A 26631-nucleotide genomic window follows, 5' to 3' on the forward strand; every position below is an offset into this window, starting at 1 on the left:
GGACGACTATTAGGCCCACTTTACTATATAGTACGGAATGTTGGGCTGCCAAGAGACATCATATTCAAAAAATGAGTGTAGCTGAGATGCATATGCTAAGATGGATGTGTGGAAATACAATAAAAGATAAGATTCAGAACGAGGAGATACGTAAGAAGGTAGGCATTGCACCCATTGAAAATAAGATGAGAGAGAATCGTTTACGGTGGTTTGGACATATTCGACGAAGGCCTAATGATGCTCCAGTTAGAAGGATGGAGAAATAGGAAAATATATTAGTTAAAAGAGGTCGGGGTAGGCCTAGGAAGACATGGATGAAGGTGATAAGAAAGGATATGAATGCTTTGAACCTCACCGAGGACATGGCATTGGATAAAAATGAATGGAGGAGAAGGATTCATGTGTAAGACCCATAATGATTTTCTTTGTTGGTTCATATCGCCGACCCCAATTGTTTTAGGATGAAGGCGTAGTTGTTGTTGTTGTTGTTGTTGTTGTTGAAGGTGGTGTGCCCTAAGTATTTTAGGCTATTAAGAAATAGGGATACACCCTGACTTATGCGGACGAGGGCCTCAATGTGGAGTCATGATCTGGTGCAATTACATGGCGCGAAATTTGAGCAGCACATGATTGCCCTCCATCAGTCCTTAGCCCCAGGCCTGTTCCCAAAATAGAGGGTGATCAAGCGCTTAATGTACAAATATTGCACCTGATCTTTTCAGGTCAATTGCGCTACTTGGGTTCCCCATTTTGAAGATCATGTCATATGGGAAAAAAATAAATCTCTTTTGGTGCAGGGATTTTTAGTTTTCTACTGACATCTCTCTCTCTTTTTCTCTCTCTCTCTCTATATATATATATATATAACCGATGATAATGAACGTGTTTCTTCTCTAATGATCAAGTTTTATATTTATCAAACTTTACATGTCTGATTTTTATCATTCATTTTAATGAGCTATATGTTTTGGATTATGAATTTTAGATGTTTAAATGCATTTTTAAAAGCGTTAAAAATCATTGGCAGACAATACTTTATATTGTAAAGTTTTAAATGCATTGTGAGCCGTTCATTTTTCACGTTTTGACAAACATTATTGTATGTGTAAAGTCTTTGTATAAAGTATATTTCTTACTAAATAATTTATAAAGAATAAATATATGAAGTCCAATGATTGAAATGCTCAGGCATTGGAGAATGGGAGCCCGTGCAATTGTCATTGGTTGTATATTTTAGATTTTTCTTTGGTGGGATGGTTCTCTTTTCTTTATATATATATATATATATATATATATATAGAGAGAGAGAGAGAGAGAGAGAGAGGAATGTAGGTGCGAGTGTTTCAGGGTTTTTCATTTTATTTTTAAATTCTAATCATATAGACGTGATCTATGTACAGCAGCTCTTGCAGTATTCGATTTCGACACATGGGTGGGTTTTTACAAGGTTCTAAAAAACAATGGTTCAAAATCTTTTTAAATTTTTGAGGCTCTAAATATCATTTTTTTCTTCAAAAACACACGATGCAGGTGTGGATTCCTTGTAAATCGGTTATGCCCAATACATTTAATGTGTCCGAACTGCAAAAAAAAACACCGAAAGAGCATAAAAACCCATTAATCACGTATCATTATGCACCTACACTCTACTATATATATATATATATATATATATATATATATATATATATATATATATATATATATATATATATATATATATATATGAGAAATCTTTCAATAGTGAACACCAACAACTAAAAAAGTTTTTTTGAAATATCCTCAAATGGTAGAAGCTGTTACTCACTATGTGATTTCAAACTCTGGTCAGTTTTACTGGGTTATAAAGTCAAGATTTACTATTTTATAATAACAAACATTTTTTCTTCTACTCTTATGTACCTTTGGTTGATGGTGGGTACTCTGCAAATAAGATTAACTTTCTAAATATCATGAAAACTCGAATCTCATTAGGTCTCTTGAGACTTTTTAAAACGAAAGGCTAATGAGATTCATTTTCTCATAATGATACTTTTTAGGTTTGGTTGCTTTTGCAAAAAAAAAAAAAACAATTGAGATTCACTTTCTAAAGTATACAAGGAAGTGAAACTTATGTGATAAAACCAAACGTACCCTTAGGGCATGTTTGGTTAAATAACATGAGAATCACTCTCATTCAAATGAGAGAGTGATTCTTACAGGGGCTCAAATCTCGTGCACAACTAAACAAGGGATTTGGGCTCACGTGGATTCAAAATCATGTCAACCTTTGAGATTTTGAATCTCACGGGTAGGAGTGTGATTTCAAATCACATGTATTTCATGGATGAACGTTGATGCCAACGTTCATCTCTCGTCTTTTGCTCTCTCATATATGAAGAAGAATAAAGACGAATGGCTTCATGTGAACCTCCTATAGCTAAAAACTCATTTAAAGTCAAGACGTATGTCCGCAAATGTTTGTATGATATTCACAAATACGTGTTATGAATATCTTTACATTTACATACTTACCGACTAATTGCAGGTTCACATCATACATTTAAATGTCACGACCTTCGCGCAAATACCATGTAAATCTTCTTTAACTAAAACTTGCATAAAGTCTGATGTACGTTCGCAAATGTGTATGACATCCGTAAATATGTGTTGTGAATGCTTTTACAGGATTACATCACACATTTATGAACGTCACGAACTTCACGCAAATACTATATGAATCTTCTCAAACTAAACTCACATAAAGTTTGGACATACATCCACAAATGTGTATCCTGACTTTTACAAATATGTATTGTGGATGTCCTTACCTTTTCATATTTTTTATTGGTATATAGAGTCATTGCTTTTTTTTTCATTTTTTGTTTCTTATTATAACCCTTAACTTTTCCCTTTATAACTCTAACCATTTTTTCTCTCTCAATTTATGTAATCTACCCATGCTTTGTTTGTGTAAATGAATTTACCCATGCTTTGTTTGTGTAATCTACCAGTGTAAAACCCTAAACCCATCTTGCCCATCAGGGAGTAGCCCCCACAGCTCGGGATACTAACCACAGGTTTCAAGCTGGTGACATCTCTTCAAATTGGTGGCATTACCAGCCATCCCTCCTCCCTTCTTGATTTGTTTGTAGTTATGGTATGCTTTTTGTTAGCACATTTACAAGAACACTTTTTTTCCTTTTTTTTAAAGAAAAGAACAATTTAACGGTGCCTTCCTTAAACCTCATTCTTCAAATAGGGATGTTTTGTTTTGTTTTTTTTATGACGAGAAGCTCTTGTTGTGAACCAGGTCACTTAATGGGCCTGCCCCGTGCGAGGTCACCGACACCCAAGCCTTTACGGAGCCCACTAGTTAATGGCACCGGCACACCTGGAAGAAGTCGAACCTTGGATGAAAGGGTCATCAGCTTTTCTGCAGTCACGCTGCCACATGTGCGACCCGACAACTAAAAGTCAAGTTAGAGCACAGAGCATTACCAATTTCCCTTTGTTAGATGGCAACTTGGGATATGAAAAAATGGAAATTACTGGATAATTGTGGAAACAGGAAACCCTTCGTCCCACTCTCACTGGGTAGATGCCTTTAGCTAGTGGGTTCTGTAAAGGTTTGGGTGTTGGTGACTTCACCCATAGATTACGGGCTTCGGGTTTCGGGTTTCGGGCTTCAGCGGGAACTTCCTTAACAAAAAACATGTAGGCTCTGTTTGAGAGCATGTTATCGGAGTATTTGTAGTGTAATCGGAGACAGTTATCTAATGTGGCACTCATCTTACAGATTTAGCTATTGTTTTGGGAGAAAAAGTTAGTGGGAGTCGGCTTCAAAATACCCATTTGAACTTCTCTTAAAAAAAAAGAGGTATTTGCAACTCCTTTAATCACAAGGATTTTGATGGGTTTTGAATGATTAAAATTTTATCCCATTTACCTTAGTAAATCTTATATTCGTCTATTTTACCTCAATAAACAATAAGATTTTACCTTAGTAAATCTTAAATTTTATGTTATACATAAGTAATATATATATATATATATATATATAATATAATATATATACATTCATAATATATATATATATATATATATGTATACATAATATACATGAATACATATTATATATATACATAATGCATATGCATATATAATATATATGTGTATTTATAGTATAATATATATATATATACATAAAGGCTGCGCATAGGCCTAATTTATAAGCTCCAGTGTAGCCCAAATACTATTCTATGAGTTTTCAAACATGGTGAGGAATCAAAAATAGTTACCAGCCCAGCCTGAATCCTTAAACGAGTTGTTTATGCTTAAAAAAAAAAAAAAGAGTCCACAACTACTTTCAAATCAATTTCTCTTGAATTCTGGTAGATCTACTCTTTTAGACTCCTTGCATCTCCCTCCAACACAAATTCCCAAACAGAGGGGGTGTAAAGGCTTGGGTGTTGGTGACTCCACCTATAGATTACCGGCTTCAGCTTCCTTATCAAAAAACATGGAATTGGATAGGCTGAGAACAACTAAGTTATGGTCCGGCGGATACACGGCCGAACTATATCCACTCTCAAGGTTGAAAATATCCCATTTTTTCATCTAATGCACATACATAGTAAATCCCCAAACGACAGAAACTAGTGGTTGAATTGATCCTACTCAAAATCCAAACTCATTACATTTTTTACATGTAAATAGCTTGCTTTTTGTTTTATTTTTCCAAATCCAGTATTACTATTACCATATGTACTGGATTTGGATTCAACTTTCTTCGGATCTATGGTTTACATTTTGTACTCAGGATCCGAAAATATCTAACCCGAGTCCAAACCGTTTGCACCCTATCTACCAGCAACTCAAATTCGGATCCTATTAGGATCCAATCGAGTCCAGTAGAGACCGACCCATTGGCAGCCTCTAATGGGAGAGGTTGGCGGCTATGCTAAACCCTCTCTCTCGAGAGGGTGGTGTATGTTCCCCCCAGATGATTCACTGAATCACATGTCTGTGTTCGGGGCTTTGAATGAGCACCACGTATACAAGCACATGGGGCTCGTATTCCCGTGTATGTTGACATAACTTTGCATCGGACTCTAGTGTTGTTGCAAAGACTTAAGTACCCTTTCTTGTTATTCTTCTCATAAAGTGATGGTTTGAGAAAATGACAAAAATGCTCTTCATTCAAAAAAGAAAAAACAAACAGTTCAAAAAAAGGACAAACATGTCCTCCATCCAGAAAATCGAGGATGATGTTGACTCTTCAAAGTCTTCTTCTTTTTTCTCCGTTCAAAAAAAGGACAAACATGTCCTCCATCCAGAAAGTCGAGGATAGTGTTGACTCTTCAAAGTCTTCTTCTTCTTTCTCCGTTCAAAAAAAGGACAAACATGTCCTCCATCCAGAAAGTCGAGGATGATGTTGACTCTTCAAAGTCTTATTCTTCTTTCTCCGTAAAACACTGTAAAACTCTCTCTCTCTCTCTCTTTACAGAAGAAATCAAGGGAGGCAAAGAGTTCTCCCTGGAGAAGGCCATGAACATCAACCCTCTCACTCTCTCTCCCTTCTCTTTCTACTTCTGTGCACATCCAACAGACGATCCTACATTGCTCCATCAAACACCGACTGACCTGCACACTGACTGTAGCATCGTTCAACTTGAAGAGTTGTGGAGTCTGATTCAGAGTTTTTGCCCTTACAGGAGAAGGGTTTGGGGGCTCCTCCCAGCGTGGGTAGCATTGTTCAACTTGATTCATTGTGGAGCTTGATTTAGAGTTTTTGCCCTTACAGAATGGGGGTCCGGGGGCTCTCCCCGAGCGCGGGCCCCTTGCGGAGGGCTCGGGGGGCAGCGCCTTCAGGACCAATTTTTTTTGGGGGCTTCCAACAATAATTTGTAGTGTTATCGGGCTTTCCTACAGCGATTTGTAGTATTTTCGGGTCTCCAACGAGCCCCACAACGATTTATAGTGTTATCCGGCTTTTCAACAGCGATTTGTAGTGTCTTCCGCAAATCGCTATAGCGATTTATAGTGTTTTTGGATCTTACTATAGCGATTTTTTAGTGTCTTCCGCAAATCGTTATAGCGATTTATAGTGTTTTTGAATCTCACTATAGCGATTTGTAGTGTCTTCCGCAAATCGCTATAGCGATTTATAGTGTTTTTGAATCTCACTATAGCGATTTGTAGTGTCTTCCGCAAATCGCTATAGCGATTTATAGTGTTATTCAGTAAGCAAATCGCTGTAAATCGCTACCCGAATTAGGACCAACTTGTCAGGGCCATATCTCCTTAATCGGAGGTCATATTCCAAATCCGTAAAAAATGGTGTCTTCGTTATTTAGTCAAGTTTATTATTGTAAATTTTAAGCAATTTCTATTGTCATTTCATTCTCCATTTTAACTAAAAATAAGACCCTTATTATTTTGTGTTATTTGAGTTGCACAACACCATTCTCGCTTGACATCCACATCTTGATTCTGGCATGCTCCCTGTTGGATTTTCCATTGATTTCTTCCAACTTTGCTTGAAACAAACATATGTCTTTCTCACCACGACACCCTGTGCATTTTTTGACCACAACACCCGGGACCCGTGCTGAGGGGGAGCCCCCGGACCCCCCTCCTGTAAGGGCAAAAACTCTAAATCAGGCTCCACAACGAATCAAGTTGAACGATGCTACCCACGCTGGGAGGAGCCCCCAAACCCTTCTCGTGTAAGGGCAAAAACTCTGAATCGGGCTCCACAACGAATCAAGTTGAACGATGCTATCCACGTTGGGAGGAGCCCCCAAACGCTCCTCCTATAAGGGTAAAAACTCTGAATCAGACTCCACAACTCATCAAGTTAAGTGATGTTACCCACACTGGGAGGAGCCCTTAGACCCCCCTTCTGTAAGGGTAAAAACTCTGAATCAGACTCCATAACTCATCAAGTTGAATGATGTTACCCACGCTAGGAGGAGCCCTCAGACCCCCCCTTTTGTAAGGGTAAAAACTCTGAATCAGACTCCACAACTCTTCAAGTTGAATGATGCTACCCACGCTGGGAGGAGCCCTCAGACCTCTCTTTTCTGTAAGGATAAAAACTTTGAATCAGACTCCACAACTCTTCAAGTTGAATGATGCTACCCATGTTGGGAGGAGCCCCCAGACCTCTCTCCTGTAAGGGTAAAAACTCTGAATCAGGATCTACAACTCATTTAGTTGAATGATGCTACCCACGTTGGGATGAACCCCCAAACCCTCCTCCTGTAAGGGTAAAAACTCTGAATCAGGCTCCACAACAGTCAATGTGCAGGTCAGTCGGTGCTTAATGGAGCAATGTAAGATCTTCTGTTGGATGTGCATAGAAGCAGAAATAGAAGGGAGAGAGAGAATGAGAGGGTTGATGTTTATGGCCTCTTCCAGGGGAGATTTCTTTTTCAGATAATCCTGCAGTGCAGAGACTGGGTCTTAAATAATCATCTTCGGGACACTTACGTCTTTACAACCACTCATTTTCAAGAATCGTTATTTTTTTTCATCAATAGAAAAGAAGGTACTTAAGTCTTTGCAATCGCATCAAACTCCAACGCTAATTAATGCTGACAAACACACTTACTTACGTACCTGGTGCTTTTTGGGACCCCGAACATGAGATGTAGCTAACTGCCTTGTTCTAAAGAAATAACCTGCTTCTCTCTCTCTTGTTTTATAGAGAGAGAGCCGACCGAGATCAACTTGGGTTCCTCTGCCGTAGCATCAAAGTCTGCTTCCTTCGTCAAGGTTCTCTCTCTCTCTCAGCCTTCATTCTTCTAACCATCGAAATTGTTGCGTGTCCTTCGTTTCTTCCGCAGAGAGAAATGGACCTCTCAGCGCCCCTCTCCTCAACCCCCTCGTTTGGCTTCGGTGTAAAGATGGGTTGCAGCAGGAGAGTCGTAAGGCCCGTCCGTGCCGCCATTGCTCCACCACAACCTCAGCAGCGATCTCCTGCCGCCACCGGCTCGGTGAGATCGACGCTGGTCTTTCGATTATCGCCTGGTTTCATTCTTTTCTTGTTGGGGATCTTGTGTATTGATTGTTTCGATTGGTGGGGACTGGGGAGGGCTCAGGTTAAGCGGGAAATGACGACGACAGAGAAGATACTGGCGAGGGCGTCGGGGCGGGCGATGGTTGAACCTGGGGAGAACGTCTGGGTGAACGTCGACGTGCTGATGACCCACGACGTCTGCGGCCCGGCAACCTTCGGCATCTTCAAGAAGGAATTCGGCGAAAACGCAAGGGTACCTACGCTTCGTCGATAGGGAATTTCAGTTTCTGATCATTCCCATTGTAGTCGTTTTCATTGTTTGGTTGCTTTCTCTTTCGTTAGGACTTGTGGTTTTTGTTTTGGTAATACATGATCACCTTTGTTTCAATTAAACATGATCAAATGCTGAGATATCTGGCATTTCGCAAGAGTGGTTGTGCTTGTTCTGTCTCAATGGAATGAGTTAGTGAGAATAGATGACTCCCACTTGGATGAGTTGTGGATGGAAATATTGCCTGATGATATCTGCAATTTGTTCGAAGCAATCCTATGTCATTATGCATTTGCTTGCAAATATAAAGATGATCTGTGTATATTTTGTTGTTGCTTTCATCTTTATTCTGCTTTTCTTGTGTTGATTGAAACTCTAGCTGCACAATTAAATTAGCTTTGTTAATTAGTTTTTTCCATAAGGACGGGCAAACCACCCCCGAAGGGGTGTAAACCCGGGCGCACCCATCTACCCCAGGGAGCCACCGGCTTCGGCTTAGGCAAGGGGATAACACCCGCAGTAATCGAACCCCGACTGGCCATCTGACATAAGGCCCGTTCCAACTACGCTAACCCCTCGGTCTTAGCTGTGTTAATTAGTTGATATGCAACTTGATGCTGGCTAAGACCTTTTTTTATTTTTATGACGAAGAACCCTCACCGAGAACTGGGTCACTTAATGAGTCCACCCTCCTATTAGGTAAACCCGGGTGGGGTCTACGACCACCCTGCCTTAAGTAGCCTACCTTTGAAAGCTAAAAACACACCTGTGCGCTGGTAGGGCTCAATCGGGCCGTCTTCATCTCAATTCTCAACGCCCTCATACAAACACCATTGACCACACGGCCGACCCCTGCAGCAGTGGCTAAGACCCTTTTCTTGTCTTCATCTTTTTCTCCTTTCCTGTTTGTTCTTATTTTGTATGTTGTTTAGCTTGTGTTCTTTCTTGAGTATTGACAGTTCATGGAGTATAATATCTAAGTTTGTTTAGCCAGTGTTTTATTTTTTCACAAAATGTGATGATTAAATTCATACTCAACCTGCATTCTCAGGTATGGGACCATGAAAAAGTAGTCATCATACCGGATCACTATATCTTCACAAGCGATGAACGTGCAAATCGCAATTTGGATATATTGCGAGACTTCTGTTTAGAACAGAATATCAAGTACTTTTATGACATCAAGGATCGAGGGAATTTTCGGGTATTATTTTCTTTTTATCCAATTGATGTCTATGCTACTTGATAATGAGAATACATATTTTTTTATCTGTGTTTCTCATAAGATGCATTTTTGTCTTTGCTTTGTATATTACATGATCGCTTACTGACAGGCAAATCCAGATTACAGAGGTGTTTGTCATATCGCCCTTGCTGAAGAGGGCCACTGCAGGCCTGGAGAGGTGGTTTCTCTGTCTGCTGTATAATTCCTAATCTATGATTATTTAGAGCTCCTGTGTCATGGTCCCACTTGAGCATTTTAGTTTGCTTCCAGGTCCTGCTTGGAACAGATTCACATACATGCAATGCTGGGGCATTGGGTCAGTTTGCTACTGGTATTGGGATTACAGATGCTGGTTTTGTAATGGGCACTGGGAAGCTCCTTTTGAAGGTATATTCCAGTGTCTTATGGGTTTCAAATTACCAATTTGCCTTTATGTTTAATCTTGTTACAAGAATCATAAGTTTCTGTCTGGCTTTCTGTTTAAATTTAATGGTGTATAGATAGACCCCTCTGATTAAAACATTAGTGATCCCTTCAACATTCAAATCAGGGAAAGTGTTCCATCTCATTATCTGCATGATCATATACGCATGCCTCGGTCCATAGTTATCTGATTTTCTACTTTGGCCAGTTAATTGTGATCCAACACCCAGTCTTCTGAGTGTATCTAAATCTTTCCAGTTCAGATGAAACTATGCCAACATACCAGGGTCTTCGGGGCTTGCCAACCTGGTAACCATGCTTCAGTTAAACTTTTAGCCTTCATTGACTATAAAAGTTTCTTCCACACTATGTTATAAGTTACATGATTTTTTTATATTTTTTAAAGATACCAACCATAACCTACCCTAAGTGACATCTTATTGCACCTTGCTTTGCAACCATACTCACAAGTAGCTATGTTGTAAGTTGTTCACATTATTATTTTTTATTTTTTAAGGATACTAAGTTACTAACCATAACCTATCCCAAGTGACATCTTATTCCACCTTGACCTTGCCCTTGCAACCATACTCATAAGGGTAAATTTTGGCTGGATGAGCTTGAGAAGGTGCTAGTGGACTCAAACCAACTTGTCCTGGTTTTGCTCTTATACAAAAGGCCCCAAATAGGAGGTTTTTGCACCTGACAAGTCCAACACTACCTATTTCTACATTGGAAATGCCTACAGGGAAAAGAATTATGTCTGACTTGATCTGTTACCACACTCAAAAAAAATAAAAAATCAATTTGAACCCCAAACCTATTATGGAATAAATTGCAGGTACCACCAACGTTGAGGTTTGTCCTGGATGGAGAAAAGCCCAGCTTCCTGCTTGCCAAGGACCTGATTTTGCAGGTAACATTAATGTTTTTTTTTCTTTCATTTGTCTATGCCTAGTATACTTTTCTTATTTGATGATGAATTTCTGCTTCCTAGAATAGTCACCATAAATTCCACATAATGATTTTAGTTTTACATGCAGTTTGCTTTAAATTTTTTTCTAAGAGTTGACTTTTCACATGCAGATTATAGATGAAATCACAGTGGCAGGTGCAACATATAGGTCCATGGAATTCACTGGCACAGCTGTTGAAGCATTGACTGTAATTATCCTTCCAAGTACTTTTGTATAGCTATTGGTTACAGCAGCCTTTTGTGCACAAATACACGTGATGATGCTTCATGATCCATGCTTGGGTTTTGTTCTACATAATGAGTCCTTATGGAAATTTGCTTTCCCATTGAAAGATGGAAGAGCGGATGACCCTCTGCAACATGGTAATTGAAGCTGGGGGGAAGAATGGTGTTGTTCCTGCAGACCAAACTACATTTAACTACCTCAAGGTAATCTTTGGAGAATTCCTTCTGTGTATGAGCAGGATGAATACGTCATGCTTAGGAGGGTTCTAATATAGTAAAAAAAGTGTTTCTGTCTGACATTTATTTTTCTGGACAAAATCTTGGTCAATTTAAACAGATAAATTTTGATGCCTTTTTTGTTTCTGGGAGAAACCTTGGGAAAATTTAGTGGCCTTGCAGAAAGATTGGAATATCTATCATGATAAACAAATATGGGACCTTTTTAAGACTTTCTTTATAAAAAACTTGTTGAAAATGTCTCAACAGTTATAGGAGTATGGTTAATACTGTTGGAAATATCTAAAATTCATGTTCTATTTTTGTTGCTCAGGATAAGACTTCAAAGCAGTTTGAACCTGTTTATGGTGACGAAAATGCCAGGTACTAGATACAACTGACTTGCATACTCAAAATTTTATTTGTTATATATAAAATAATTAATGACCTTTTCAGAATCATAACTTCTATCTGATCTTTCTTAATCTGCAGATACCTTCATGAGTACAGATTTGATGTCTCGAAATTGAAACCCTTGGTTGCAAAGGTTATTTAGTCTTTTATCCATATGCTATAAACTCTCTTCTGTTTCCTATGAAAAAAAAGGATTATCTTGTGTTGTATCTCGTGCTTATGAATTTTGGATTCTTTGGACAAGAAATCTTCCCTTTCTCTTTGCAGCCACATTCTCCTGACAATCGTGCACTGGCAAGAGAGTGCAAACATGTCAAAATAGACAGAGTATATATTGGATCCTGTACTGGTGGCAAGACTGAAAACTTTATGGCTGCTGCAAAGGTTTTCTTGGCTTCTGTAAGTGGCAAAAGATTTGGTTATGGCTAGCCGTGGTCGGTTTGAACAAAGATACATTAATTCTATTACAACAATAGATGTATCAAGGAGATTTTGTCATTCTCCATTTCTTTTCTTCTTTCCAGCTTTTCTTTTCTTCTAATCTGTCCAGTTTTTTAATGGATTTTCTTTTTCCAGGACTTTTGCAGTAAGTAGTTACTTTTCCATTCCATGTGCTACTATGAACAACATCACAATAAAGCTTTGTGACACGTGTCATTTTCTACTCAATACTCCCATGCTTATTTCCCTTTTAGGTGCTGTTCTTTTGTTGTCATAATGTCTAAGGTTCATATCTTCTATTTAATAGAATCAACCTCTGAATCAAATGCACGCCTTTGCATTTTAATCTTAACTTGGAGCCATTTTAAACTGGGGAATACTGTTTTTTTAGTGGATTTGCTTAGTTCCCTGCCCCTGCTAGAATATTTGTGACAGTGGGAACCATAATGCATGTTTTGTTCATTTAGCAAGGCTTGAAACTCATGCCCCTTTGCAAGAACTTTGGTTCCCTTTTCACTCTTGGTATTTATTACATGGCGAATATGCTGATGCATGTAGAAATAATATATTTGTACTCTACACATTAGAAATCATTTTCGTATTATTTGTCCTCGTGGTTTAACCATGAAATGTTTTACAAATAGGGCAAAAAGGTTAATGTTCCAACTTTTCTTGTTCCTGCAACTCAAAAGGTTCTCTCTCTCTCTCTCTCTCTCTCTCTCTCTCCAAAAGCTGGTGTGTGTGCCTCTAATATGACACTTGCAGGTTTGGGTGGACATCTATGGCCTTGAAGTTCCAGGTTCCAGTGGTAAGACATGCTCCCAGATATTTGAGGAAGCTGGTTGTGATACTCCAGCTAGTCCTAATTGTGGTGCTTGCTTGGGTGGACCTCGAGATACTTATGCACGGATGAATGAACCCCAGGTCAGTCTTCTTGTTTTATGTAATCTGCAACTTTCCTTGGGTATGGGAGGAATGCATGTGCCTTTTTTTCACTTCTAATCTTGGTTATTTCTTCTTGATGCTGTAGTTGTTATTGATAGTGATAACGATCTTGTTATTATTGTTTGTTCTACCAAAAGGCAGATCCTGTCAATTCATCAAAAATGTTTAGAATCTAAATGGTTGAAATTTATAGACCATTCTGGACTTGTTCTTCCACATACAATCAGAGGCAAGTGTGCCTGTATAGGCTAGATGTTTAAGAAAAGATGAACCCTTAGTCAGGGACCAAAACAAGGGCCCCAAACAGGGTGGGCTGTTGATCCTCCTGCAGGTTTTTTGTTTTTTTTTTCTCTTCCTGACAAATGCGGACCCATTAGGTGATTTGGCTCATTAACATAGTTTATTATTGAGCTAAGTGGTTGAACATGTGAGTCGTTCATTAAATTCAGGGAGAGATCTTGGAACTGACTTCATCTTCTAGCTGAATCCAAAATTCAGTGGTGTATTTTTGCTAATATGTTCTGTTTGATTTGCTGCAAAGTCCTAGAGATGTATGCTTAGATCTCCTCTGCAGATGGATAGAAATGGACGTGCTTCCGTATATATTCCTCCCTTGCACATCATTTTGCATGTTATAATCTGTTGGAGCTGCAGTGGAATCTTTTTACTAATGGAGCTTCATCATGAAGGGTGTAATGAAATACTAGTGCAAAGAGCATCTTCACACAAACAAGAAGCCACTAATGGGCAAAATACAATAAGCCACAAAGAGTTAGGCACCAAACACATTAGAGAGAGAGCTTAAAAATATAAAGAACAATCTATTGAAATGCTCCTAGAAGCCTTGAGAATAAGGGGGAGAAAGACCCCCTTATTTATACACATTATGATATTAAAGGAGTTCCCAATAGAGCTGTTGGGAGCTCCCCAATGGTCACATTTGTGACCGTTGGGGAGGGTGTAATGAAACAATAGTGCACAATTACAATGCGAATGAGAGGCTACACAAGTGCACACGTATAAAATGATCTTTAATGGACCAACAACAATCTCACAAAAGAGACAAAAATATGACTTTCACAATAGAACAAGAGGCACAAAGCCTACAAGAAAAAAAAAGAAATGTATTTCTTACAAAATGCTTTAGAAAGCTTGCATATACAAAAGGGAGTGAGACTCTATTTATAGAGCTTCACTTAAGCATAAAGGGGGCAGTCCATCCGTTGTTGGACTGCCTCCAACGGTCATATTTATAACCATTGGGGGTAGTCCAATGACTAGTTGGATTGACTGCCCCCAATGGCTACAAGATATTGCAAGGTCAAAAAAGAAAAAATAAAAAGACTTCAATCTATAATGGATTGTGTTAAAAATACTTTACATGAAATGATCATAATGCCCTTGATATACATAGTGGGTATATACATAATATTTTAATACTCCTCAAACTTACGGTGAAATCATCGAAAGTTTGTTAAGAAGATACAAGAATCTTGGCAGTGGAAGAGCTTTGGTGAAAAAATCTGCAATCTAAAACTCGTACTGAACATAGGGCAAAGTAATTGTCCCCTTCAAATACTCTTTGCGAACGTAGTGACAATCCATCTCAATATGTTTTGTTTGCTCATGAAATGCGTGATTACTGGTTATATATATGAAACTTTTGTTATCGCAGCATAGTTTTGAAGGTTCTGAAACATCAACACCCATATCTGAAAGTAGTGCTCTCATCCACACGACCTCGGTGGTTGTTGTAACCATTGCCCTATACTCAGCTTTCGTGAAGGATAAGGACACTTTCTATTATTTTTTGCATCGCCAAGAGATGAGGGAATCACCTACAAACATATAAAAAACAGTAATTGAGTGATGGTTATTGGGATCTCCTCCCAAGATAGAATCAATATAAGCAATAAGATTTAAAGATGATGAAGAGGATAAGAATAACTCTTTAAATATAGTTTTCTTGATGTATCAAACTATTCTTAATATTGTTTACGTGTGAACCGATATGGGTGCATGTTGAAATTGACTTGCATTGTGTATTGCATGTGTAATGTCTGGTTTGGTAATAGATAAATACATTAATGATCTGATAAGTTGCCTATAAAGAGTTGAATCATCTAATAACACTCCGTCTTCAGCTTTCATTTTTCCATTTATCACTTCAGGAGTATCGACATACTTTGTGTCAGTGATTCCCGAACGTGCAACAATATCAACTGCAAACTTGATTTGAGACAATATGTACCCTCTTGGCAAATAGTCTACTTCAATTCTTAAAAAATAACTCAAAAAACCAAGGTCAGTCATATCAAAAGAATTTTTAAGCATAATTTTGATTTCTTCAATTTTCTTATGATCATTTTCAGTGATGATCATATCATCAACATACAAAAGAAGAAGAATAAGTGAGTTACATGTAAATCTTACAAAAAGAGCAGTGTCAGTCTAACAAGATTTAAAACCAAAATTCAATACAGTACTACTAAACCGATCATACCATGCTTTAGGAGCTTGTTTAAGCCCATATAAAGTCTTTTGAAGACGAATAAGCATACCATTTTCAATAGTCAAACCAGGGATAGGATCCATGTACACTTTTTCATTTGAATTTTTGTTTAAGAATGTATTCTTAACGTGTAACTGATATATAGGTCATTTTCTAATAAATGCTACTGCAACTAGAGCCCTAACTGTGGTCATATAGGCTACTGAGCAAATGTTTCCTCATAATCTATTCCATATTCCTGAGAGTATCCTTTTGCAACTAATCTTGCTTTATATTTTTCTAGAGACTCGTCACTTTTTGTTTTGATTTTCAAAACTCATCTACACCCTATAGTCTTATTTCTCTTGGGGAGAGGTTGAATTGCTCAGGTATGATTCTTGTATAATGCATCTAATTTTATCTTTATAGCTTCAACCCACTCTTTTATGTTTTTAACTTCATTGTAGTTAGATGGTTTATGATATGAATGAATAGCTAGAAGACATGCCCTATAGTTTGGAGAAAAAAGATTCATAAGAAACAAATCTACTTGAAGGCCTATGTATTTGTTCAGATCTTCTAACTCTAGTTTCTTCAATATTTGTTGATTGATTATATCTTTCAAAAGCACATGGATGCTCCCCATTATCTCGTCTAGAATATTGTAAGAGATCATGAGATAGCTCTCTTTCTTCACTAGTCATTAATATACTCGAAATTTCCAATGTCATTATCATTAATAATTTCATTATTTGATTTAGGTAACAAATCAAATAAGAAGGCATACTCGGATTCTTCCTTAGTTTTTTTCAAAATCAAATCCATTTTCATTTTCAAGAAAAGTTACATTTTTAGAAACATAAAGTTTGTCATTTGTTTGATCATAACATCGATAACCTTTCTTATTTTGGCATATCCAAGAGAAACACATTTTATAGCTTTAGGAGAGAGTTTGTTATATTTTTCAAGAAGCACAAAACATTTACACAGAAGATTTATTTTTCAATATTTAAGAAGGCATTCTATTTATTAGGTGTGGTAAGGGCGACTTTGGCATAAAAAAAATTGGAATTTCTTTTGAAATAAGTGGAGTCCTAGTAGTTTCAATAATGTGACAATGCTTTCTTTCAAAAATATCATTTTGTTGAGGGGTCCTAAGACAAGATTGTTAGTGTACAATACCATGAGTTTTTAAATATGATTAAAATTCATTTGAAAGAAACTCTCCTCTTGAGTCGGAGCGAAAAACTTTAATATTTGTTTTAAATTGATTTTTAACAAGATTATGAAAAATTTTAAAACACGAAAAGACTTTGGATTTGAGTTTGAGGAAGTAAATCTAAGTATGTCTACTAAAATCATATATGAATGTAACATAATATGAATATCCACCTTTTGACATAACGGGAGTAAAACCTCATACATCCGAATACATTAATTCAAAATTTTCATTAGACAAGGAGGTTCTAGATCCAAAAGGGGTCACTTGTATTTTTTCACATACAAAATCTTTATCTTTATAAAAAAAATCAAAAATGAAAAATAAGATAATTTGGATATGTTTGGGTATCCTAATCTTTTATGCCAAAAATCTAAATTAATGTCTTTGACATGATTACAAAAAGAATTTTTGGGTAAACATAAGGAATCCATATAATAAAGATTTCTTCTATGGCCTTGCCCAATCAGCTTTTCTGACTGAAGATCCTGCACTCAACAAGCCTTAGATGTGAAGAAAACTTTACATCCATAATAAAAAATTTAAGAAATTGAAAAAAGATTTAAATCTAATTTTGGAATAACCCTCACATTTGGAACAAAAGAGTTTTTTGAAATATTGTTGAGGTTTTCTATACTTTTGACTTTTAAAAAAGTACCAACGGTGGTTGATACACATGAAAAGTATGAATTAGTGTAATTGAATAATAGAGACTCATCATGAATCATGAAAAAAAAGCTCTCGAATCCAAAATCCAAGACTTACTCGGAGGAGAAGAGGAGGAGGAGATGGCAACACCAGATGTAGAAGGAGTGGCTTTAAGAATATGTGAGACGACCCTCACTATTTAGGCAATTGTCAAATCATTGAAGTTGCCCCCTTTCTTAGTTTCTTGAGGTTCTTCACTTAAGGCTGTCATTTTTTTAAATTTGGGACAATCCGGTCTTATATGCTCGGTTTCTTACATGACAAATGATTTTGCCTTTGTATCATCCTTTGTATCCTCCTCCATTATGTCTTTTCTTATTGAATTTTCTCTCAAAGTGAGGTGGTTTATATGTTTTTACAAAAAATTTGGGTCTTGCCACAGTAAGGACCTCATCATTAGACTTGTGCATTCCAAACCTTGTTTTCTCTTGACAAATTTGAGCAAGAGTCTCACTTGTAGAAGGAGTTGATGTCCTATGAAACAAAGAGGATCTAACTTGCTTAAATTTCGACCGGAGGCCATAAAGGAAAGAAAAAAAATCTCTTTTTATTTGAGATCTTCTCATTTCAATAGCCAAACCTTCTCATTTTGGTTCTAACATGGCTAGTTCATCCCAAATAGGGGATAAAATACTGTAAAAGTCCCTTACACTTTTATCTCCTTATTTTGCATTATGTATCTTGTCTTGAAGATAATATAGCCTAGCCATGTCTTTTTGGATGAAGGTACTCTTTAAAAAGATTCATGCATCACATGCTTTCTTAAACTTGATGATGTTGGTGGTGATTTTGAATTTCATGGTATTCATAAACCATGAGAGAATTTGAGCATTGCTCGCTTCTCAATCTTCCAATCTATGTCACGTGGGTGCGGGTGCGGGTACGGGTGCAACACGGGTGCGAAGCAATTTCAAAAATTTTGGACACAGGGACATGGCTATATATATATATATATATATAAGATTGAAAATTTTAAAGCAAAAATAAAAAAATAAATCTATTGAAGTAACAACACAAACTTACCACAATATAACACATAAAGAAGCTTGTGAGTGGGATAACAACAAAACTTATCATAAATCTGTCCAAATTAATTTTAATAAATGGATAAAAATAGACTCAGTCAAAGTTGACCGAGTCCAAAATGTGGATGAACTCGGCCCCAGTGCATTGACCGAGTCTGACACTTAGTTGACCGTGTTCGTGTCGGGGCGTGTCGACGCGGGTGCGTCAACCTTTTAGCCGAGTCCGTATGACTTAGTTTCCAATTTGTCTTGATCTCCTCTTCTAGTCAATTTGAGTTGTGGTTCATTAGTGGTGTCACTAACAAAACCCAAATTTTTTTTTCTTTGATGTGATTCTCTGTTATCGTCGCCTGCATCAAATAATTGTTTTCATTGAGCTTGTAGGAGATGGAGGAGGCAAAATCTCTCTCCCATAATGGTTACAAGAATTTTTAAGTAGAGTTGGAAGATGACCATGAGTTGAAGAGCACCACCATAAGTAGGATCCCAAGATAGCTTCTACTATTTAAAGAACCTGGTTCTGATACCATATAATGAAATGATAGTGCACAATTACAATGCCAATGAGAGGCTACACAAGGGCACAAGTATAAAATGGTCTCTAATGGACCAACAACAATCTCACAAAAGAGACAAAAATATGACTTTTACAATAGAACAAGAGGCACAAAGCCTATAAGAATTAAAAAATGAATTGTATTTCTCACAAAATGCTTTAGAACGCATGCATATACAAGAGGGAGTGAGCCTCACTTAAGCATAAAGGGGGCAGTCCAACGACTAGTTGGATTGACTGCGCCCAATGGCTACAAGATATTACAAGTTCAAAAAAGACAAAATAAAGAATATAAAAAGATTTTTCAGTCCCTAACGGAGTGTGCTAAAAATATTTACATGAGATGACCATAATGCCTTTTATATATGTATATTTATAAATATATGTATATCAATGGGTATATACATAATATTTTAACAGAGGTTCCCAAGAGCTCTATTGAGAAGACCCTCTTACCCCTAATCAAATAAGAAAAAGAAAAAATTAATAAAAAGATAAAAATTGTCCCTAGTGGACATGTCTATTTACATAGAGAGAGAAAGATTAAATTGCCCCTAGTGGGCATTACAAATGACATTCATATATATATATAAACACCCTCCCTCAAACTAACGATGAAATCACTATGAATTTGCTTAGGAGAAAGTAGAAACGAGGAGATGGCAAAGCTTTGGTAAAAAAATATGCAAGTTGATACTCTAAAGTGACGTATGGCAGTTGAATAGTGCTATGTAGAAATTCATCCCGAACATAATGACAGTCCATCTCAATGCCCTTTGTTTGTTCATAGAAGGTGTGGTTTCTAGCAATGTAGATGGCACTTTTGTTGTAGCAACACAACTTTGAAAGGAGAGAGATGATGACTCATATGTCTTTGAGCAGACTTCTTAACCGGATAAGTTCTGTTGTAGTAGGTCGTATACTCGACTTCGGTAGAAGACGATACATTTTGTTGTTTTTTACATCTCCAAGAAATTAATTATTCTCCAAGAAAATACAATAACCTATAGTAGAAATATGATCATTGGGGTTACTACCCCAATCAGAGTCTGTATAAGCAATTAAAATGAGAGATGAAAAAGAAGATAAGAATAGTGATTTTGTTAGTTTCCTTCGGATACCTGATAATTTGCATAATAGCAACCATGTAAATAGAAGTTGAGGCATTTTGAAATTGACTTGCAGTATGAACGGCATGAGCAATATCTGGCCTGGTAATAGATAAATTTGTTAGTGACCCAATCAATTAATGATAAGGAGTGGGATCTTCTAAAAGAGTTTCATCATCGACTCTCCTTTTAGCATTGATTACTTCTGTAGTCTCTATTTTCTTTTCGTCAGTTAAGCTAGACTTGGCAATAATATCTTATGCAAACTTCATTTGAGATACAACATATCCTCTAGGAGAATATGCAACTTCAATACATAAAAAATACCTTAAAAATTCAAGGTCAGATACATCAAAATTATTTTTAAGAATATTTTTAATAAACTCAATGCCTATTTTGTCATTCCCAGTGATAATCATATCATCAGCATATAACAACAAAATAGTTATGTGATCACCTGCATTTTTAACAAAAAGAGCAGTATCAATATAACAAGTAAATTCACTATCAAGAACAACTTTACTAAAATGGTCATACCAAGCTTTTGGAGCTTGTTTAAGACCATAAGGAGCTTTATTAAACTTATGGATTTTTCTTTCTTCAATCTCAAGACCCGACAGAGGATCCATGTAAACTTCTTTACAAAGGTTCTCATTTAAAAAGGTATTTTTGATATCTAATTGGTAAATAGGTCATTGTCTAATAGATAATGAAGTTATTAAAGTTCTTACACTAGTCATCCTAGCAACCGGAGCAAAAGTCTCATCCTAATCAATTTCATACTCTTGTGCATAACCTTTAGCAACTAACCTAGCTTTATATCTTTCTAATAACCCATCAGTTTTAATTTTGACTTTATAAACCCATCACCCAATAGCCTTTTCTTAAATAAAGATTTAGGAATTTTTAAGTGTTCTTTGTTGAGTGTTTTTAATTCTAGTGTCATAGCTTCTATCCAATGAGAATGTTGCTTAGCTTCTTCAAAGTTGGAAGGCTCATGATAGGGATGAATCATCATTAAACAAATTCTATAATTTGGAGAAAAAGAATCATAAGACAAACTTTTGAGGAGGTCTACTACTCCGAGAGGATCATCTAGGTAAGGATTCCTCTACTTCGTCCTCTAAGGAAAGATTTTGTGAATACATATCAAAAGTGTTTTGTTTATTTCCCTCACGCCGAGTATACACATGAATATCATTAGGATTCTCACTAGGAGAATCATCTATTTGATGAGAATGGTTACCATACACAATTTCATTATCACAAATTGTATCATTAGATTTTTTAGAATTATTTCTAGGTAAGAAGTCAAATCAGAAATAATAATCAACTTCTTCCTTGAGTTGATGTTAAAATCCATTTTGTTCTTCAAGAAAAGTCGCATTTCTTGAAACATAAAGTTTATCATTTTTAACATCATAGCACCTATATCCTTTTTTATTTTCACCATAACCAATAAAAGCACATTCAAGAGCTTTTGGTGAGAGTTTATCTTGTGCTTAAAAAAATACAAAACATTTGCAACCAAATATTTTTAATCTTTCGAAATCCGAAGATATTTTAAATAATCTTTCAAAGGGAGAAATATTTTTTAAAGATGAGGATAACATCCTATTTATAAGATATATTGCGGAAAGAACGACTTCGGCCCAAAAATTCTTTGAAACATTTTTAGAAATGACAAGAGTTATTGTGGTTTCAATAAGATGTCTATGCTTTCTTTCGGCAAGGTCATTTTGTTGAGGAGTTTTGGGACAAGATCTTTGATGAATAATGTTATTTTTTTTAAAATAATTTTGAAATTCTTTTGACATGTATTTTCCTTTAGAATCGGATCTAAAGATGGCTATATTATTTTGAAATTGATTTTGAATAAGGGTGTGAAATTCTTTAAAGATAGAAAAAATATCAAATTTATTTTTAAGTAAACCCAAGTGTATCTAGTGAAATCATCAATAAAAACAACATAATATGAGTATCCTCCTTTAGACATGACGGGTGTCAGTTTTCATACATCCGAATACACTAGCTCAAAAGGTCTTTTCAAAATGAAGTTATGTTGAAAAGATAGAGAATGCATTTTTTCAAGGATACAATCATTGCATGTAAATGCTTTTTCATTACAAAAATTCTCAAAAAGAAGAAAGAGATACATTTTAGAGAGACTATGATGACCAAGCCTTTTGTGCCAAGTGGCAACATCCTTAGTTTGAACATGATTGCAAAAAGACTTAAATGGTAATGACAAAAAAATCATATAGTATAGGTCTCTTCTTTTATGGCCTTGCCCAATCCGCTTCCCGGACAGGAGATCCTGTACATAGCAATTTGAAGATGAAAAAGAGATACTACAACCTAAATCGAAAATTTGAGAAACCAAAAAAAGATTCAAATTTAGAAATAATTCTAATTTTTGAAACAAAGAATTTTTTGTCATTGTTCAAAATTGTTTTAAGAGTTCTTATCCCTTTAATATCCAAGGATATATCATCGGTCGTAGAGACAAAAGATTTAAAAGAGTTAGTGTTTGGTTCAGATAAAAGAGATGCATTTGGTATCATATAAAAGGAAGCACCCGAATCAAGAATCCAAGAAGACATACCGAGAGTTGATGAAATTACAGCATTATAAGTAGGTCTGAAAAAGTTGTTTCTCACAAAGTGTTGAAATGCTTTTGCAAGTTGAGCAATGGTATCCTTGATGTCTCCATCATTTTTTTGATCTTCATTTGATGAGATATCTTTTATAGGACGACTATTAGACCCGCTTTACTATATGGTACAGAATGTTGGGCTGCAAAGAGACATCATATTCAAAAAATGAGTGTAGCTGAGATGCGGATGCTTAGATGGATGTGTGGAAATACAATAAAAGATAAGATTCGGAATGAGGAGATACGTAAGAAGGTAGGCGTTGTACCCATTGAAAATAAGATGCGAGAGAATCGTTTACGGTGGTTTGGACATATTCGGCGAAGGCCTAATGATGCTCCAGTTAGAAGGTTGGAGAAATGGGAACATATATTAGTTAAAAGAGGTCGGGGTAGGCCTAAGAAGACTTGGGTGGAGATGATAGGAAAGGATATGAATGCTTTGAACCTCACCAAGGACATGGCATTGGATAGAAATGATTGGAGGAAAAGGATTCATGTGGAAGACCCAAAATGAATTTCTTTTTTGGTTCATATCGCTGACCCCAATTGTTTTGGGATGAAGGCGTAGTAGTTGTTGTTGTTGTATTTGATGAGATATCTTCAATGGAAGCCACTTTTCTCTTAAACTTAGGACAATTGGGTCTAAGATGTCTCGGTTCATTACAATGATGACACACTATTTTTCTTCCACCACCATTGTTGTTATAGTTATTTTTTCAAAAATGTGAAGGTTTATATGTCCTCATATTGTTGCTCGATTTAGAAACCGCATGCACTTCATCAATATCCTTTTTTAGAGTCAAGCGAGTTTCTTCTTGTCATAGATCGGCAAGCATTTCACTCAGAAAAGTTGAAGCCTTGTGAAGTAGAGATCCTCTTAGTTGTTCAAATTCGAGTTCAAGCCTATGAATAAATTGAAAAAATCTCTTTTTCTATATTTGCTTTTGCCTCATGACAATAACACTTCCTTCCTATTGAGGTTTAAGGAGAGCAAATTCATCCCATAGAGGGGATAAAGTATTATAGTAATCTCTAATACTCATATCTCCTTGCGTGGTAGCTCACTTTTTCTTGCAAAAAAAATGCCTAGCAAGGTCTCTTTGATTTTACATACATTTCATGAAGAACCATGCTTCATTTGAATTTGGCAAGATTAGTACAAATTTTGAGCTTCACATTATTCATGAACCATGCCAAATTCACTTTTTCAATCTTCAACTTTGGATTGGTACTTTTGAATGGCCTTCGCCTTTTCTTCTTTACTCAAGGCTTTTTCTTCGTCTCTTTCCTTCTTGGTGAGCTTAAGTTGAGGTTCTGGAATCGTGCCACGTACATACCTCCAAAGTTTTTTACCTTTGAGGTTGTTCTTCATAGCGGCCGCCTAGGTCAATCTTTGCATCCTTCTCGATCATTGTGGAAGAGAAGAACGAGAGAATACAAGAACAAGTGTGCAAAATACAAGCACACAAAAAATAAAACAAACGAAAGCGAATGACATCTAAGTGCTCTGATACCATGTAATAAAACACTAGTGCAAATAGCAATGTCAGTGACAACAACGAATGCACAAGCACATAAACAAAAAGTCACTAATGGGCAAAATATAATAAGCCACAAAGGGTTAGGCACCAAACACACACAATGTGAGAGAGAGAGAGCTTAAAAATATAAAGAACAATGTATTGAAATGCTCCTAGAAGCTTTGAGAATAAGGGAGAGAAAGACCCCCTATTTATACACATTATGAGATTAAAGGGGGCTCCCATAGAGCTGTTGGGAGCTCCCCAATGGTCACATTTGTGACCGTTGGGGAAGGTCCCAACAGCTCTATTGGAAAGACCATCTTACCCCTAATCAAATGGGGAAAAAAATAAAAGAAAAGAAAGACAAAAAATGTCCCTCTATTTACATAGAGAGAAAAAGACTAAATTTCCCTTAATGGGCATTATATATATATATATAACAGGATAATGATGTGCTAATTTTGTTGAGCAGGTATGTGTATCTACCACTAACCGTAACTTCCCAGGAAGAATGGGGCACAAGGAAGGCCAAATTTACTTGGCTTCACCTTTCACAGCGGCAGCATCAGCATCAGCCTTGACTGGATATGTCACTGATCCTAGAGAGTTCTTGCAATGAGCACCAAGACTATCAGCTAGCCTTTGGAAAGTGGTGCTGAAGGCTAACTGCTTTGTGTGCACTTAATTTCGTCAAAATAGATTATTTTTTTGATAGGCAAGCTGAGGGTTGTTGAAGTACATTTATGAGGTGAAAAGTTGGTAAACTAAGTTTGCAACTGCAATTTGCATGTATGATTGTGTAGGCTGTGCTTGAAACATTGGAATGTCTTTTGGTGACAGCAGCTTGCTACATTCATTTATTTCAAAATGGAAATTTTTTTGATAGTTAGTGTTGGCAAATAATGAATTTTAATAAATTCACCATTACCATTGTCATGAAATTTGATAAATTTGATGCGATGAATCATGCGGAAGCCTGTAGATTAGAAAGATGCAGCAACCCTCTGCTGGTCCAGCTTTGAAGTGAGACCTGCCTGGAAAAAGGGATTTTAATTGTTTTTCTATTGTCTCTCTTTGAGCAAACATCCAGAGAGCATATGATTCTCTTCAAGCAAAACTCTGTGAGGGGGCATTTGTTTCATGCCCTTTCGTATGAAAGAGGGTTCAAACAAACATCTCCATAAGAAATATGTACTGGGTCCACAATAAATGGAAGAAAGCACCTTTCTATCAAAATTGGTTCGCACCACCCCCTATGGGGAAGCACTTTCCCTCCTAAGCATCTCTTTCAATGGAAAGTGGTTTCGCTTGGTGGGAGTGTAACAAACACCCCAAGATTCATTACTTTTTTTTAAGAGGAAATAAATGCACTATATCAAACTGCCACACTGCCTAATTGTGTCTGGCATAGATCTGACATCTGGAGATGAATCAAATTATCAAACCAAATGAACGATACTTTGTATGAGGAATCTGAGAATATTGTACTAATTCAGAAAATAGTACCAGTTCCCAGTTTAAATGTATTCACTAAAAAAAGTTGATCCCTTAGCAGAATTAGTTATCCTCGAACCCAAATTTTCAAGTTTCCAGACGTTTTTCTCCCCTTATGATGCACTCATGGACAAAATGCAATGACAATTTATAGCACTAGAAAGCCCAAATAAGGATATTATATCTCATGACATTAGTGTTAAGGATACAAGTGGGGTCAGTGTTCCAGAGCCAGTCCAACTTAGATCTAAAAATCATAAGATTGTGTACGGATAGCCCCCTTTTGAATATAAATCGGATGAAATACACAAATCAAGTCTTATGGGTCTAAACCCAATATAATTTATTAAAATCTGGTTAAAAGTAAGTCCAATTGGACCAGTTCTAGTCTAACTTGGGTCAAGAATCCCGGATGCTAAAACCATAGTACCACGACCAGATGGCCTCAGTGGCTTTTCGTTGTATCCCTGTATGGCTGGATCAGAGACAGAGAGAGAGAGAGAGAGCAAAAATGATTAGGGGCTGCTGCTGATGGTCGCTTAGAGAACAAGAGAGATGCCAATGACAATGGTGCTGGTTGCTCAGAGACAACAGGGACAATGAAGGTACTGATCACAAGGACAGGAACGACCCATGTGGTGATCGCCCACAGACTAAGAGGGACAACAATGGAGGTGGTAACTGGTAAGTAATCACTATCAGAGAATAG

At 36.7% G+C, this 26631-nt stretch overlaps 1 protein-coding gene across 2 annotated transcripts; it reads left to right on the forward strand.

The window, feature by feature from the left end:
* Positions 1-7711: 7711 nt before the first annotated feature.
* Positions 7712-25309, forward strand: LOC149819352 (3-isopropylmalate dehydratase large subunit, chloroplastic-like). 2 transcript variants are annotated; one of them, XM_089985514.1, is made up of 14 exons: positions 7712-7982; positions 8088-8258; positions 9328-9480; positions 9611-9679; positions 9772-9888; positions 10766-10840; positions 11011-11088; positions 11234-11329; positions 11676-11725; positions 11834-11888; positions 12023-12154; positions 12841-12888; positions 12962-13120; positions 24901-25309. In XM_089985514.1, exons 1-14 carry the CDS (start codon positions 7839-7841, stop codon positions 25045-25047), a joined length of 1494 nt encoding a protein of 497 aa, XP_089841640.1. In that variant the 5' UTR covers positions 7712-7838; the 3' UTR covers positions 25048-25309. The 2 variants fall into 2 exon arrangements, with proteins under 2 accessions (XP_089841640.1, XP_089841639.1); XM_089985513.1 differs by having other exon boundaries at positions 7712-8258.
* Positions 25310-26631: the final 1322 nt, after the last annotated feature.

Source organism: Nuphar pumila, chromosome 13 (genome assembly GCF_984573655.1).
Source record: "Nuphar pumila chromosome 13, dmNupPumi1.hap1.1, whole genome shotgun sequence".
In the NCBI taxonomy this organism is placed as follows: domain Eukaryota; kingdom Viridiplantae; phylum Streptophyta; class Magnoliopsida; order Nymphaeales; family Nymphaeaceae; genus Nuphar; species Nuphar pumila.

Excerpts from the sequence above, each read along its gene's own strand:
- LOC149819352 (XM_089985513.1), top strand. The coding sequence starts at position 7,839 with ATGGACCTCTCAGCGCCCCTCTCCTCAACCCCCTCGTTTGGCTTCGGT. Across the intron at positions 9,481-9,610 it reads AGGATCGAGGGAATTTTCGG|GCAAATCCAGATTACAGAGG; the intron begins GTATTATTTTCT and ends GCTTACTGACAG. Across the intron at positions 11,330-11,675 it reads CTACATTTAACTACCTCAAG|GATAAGACTTCAAAGCAGTT; the intron begins GTAATCTTTGGA and ends TTTGTTGCTCAG.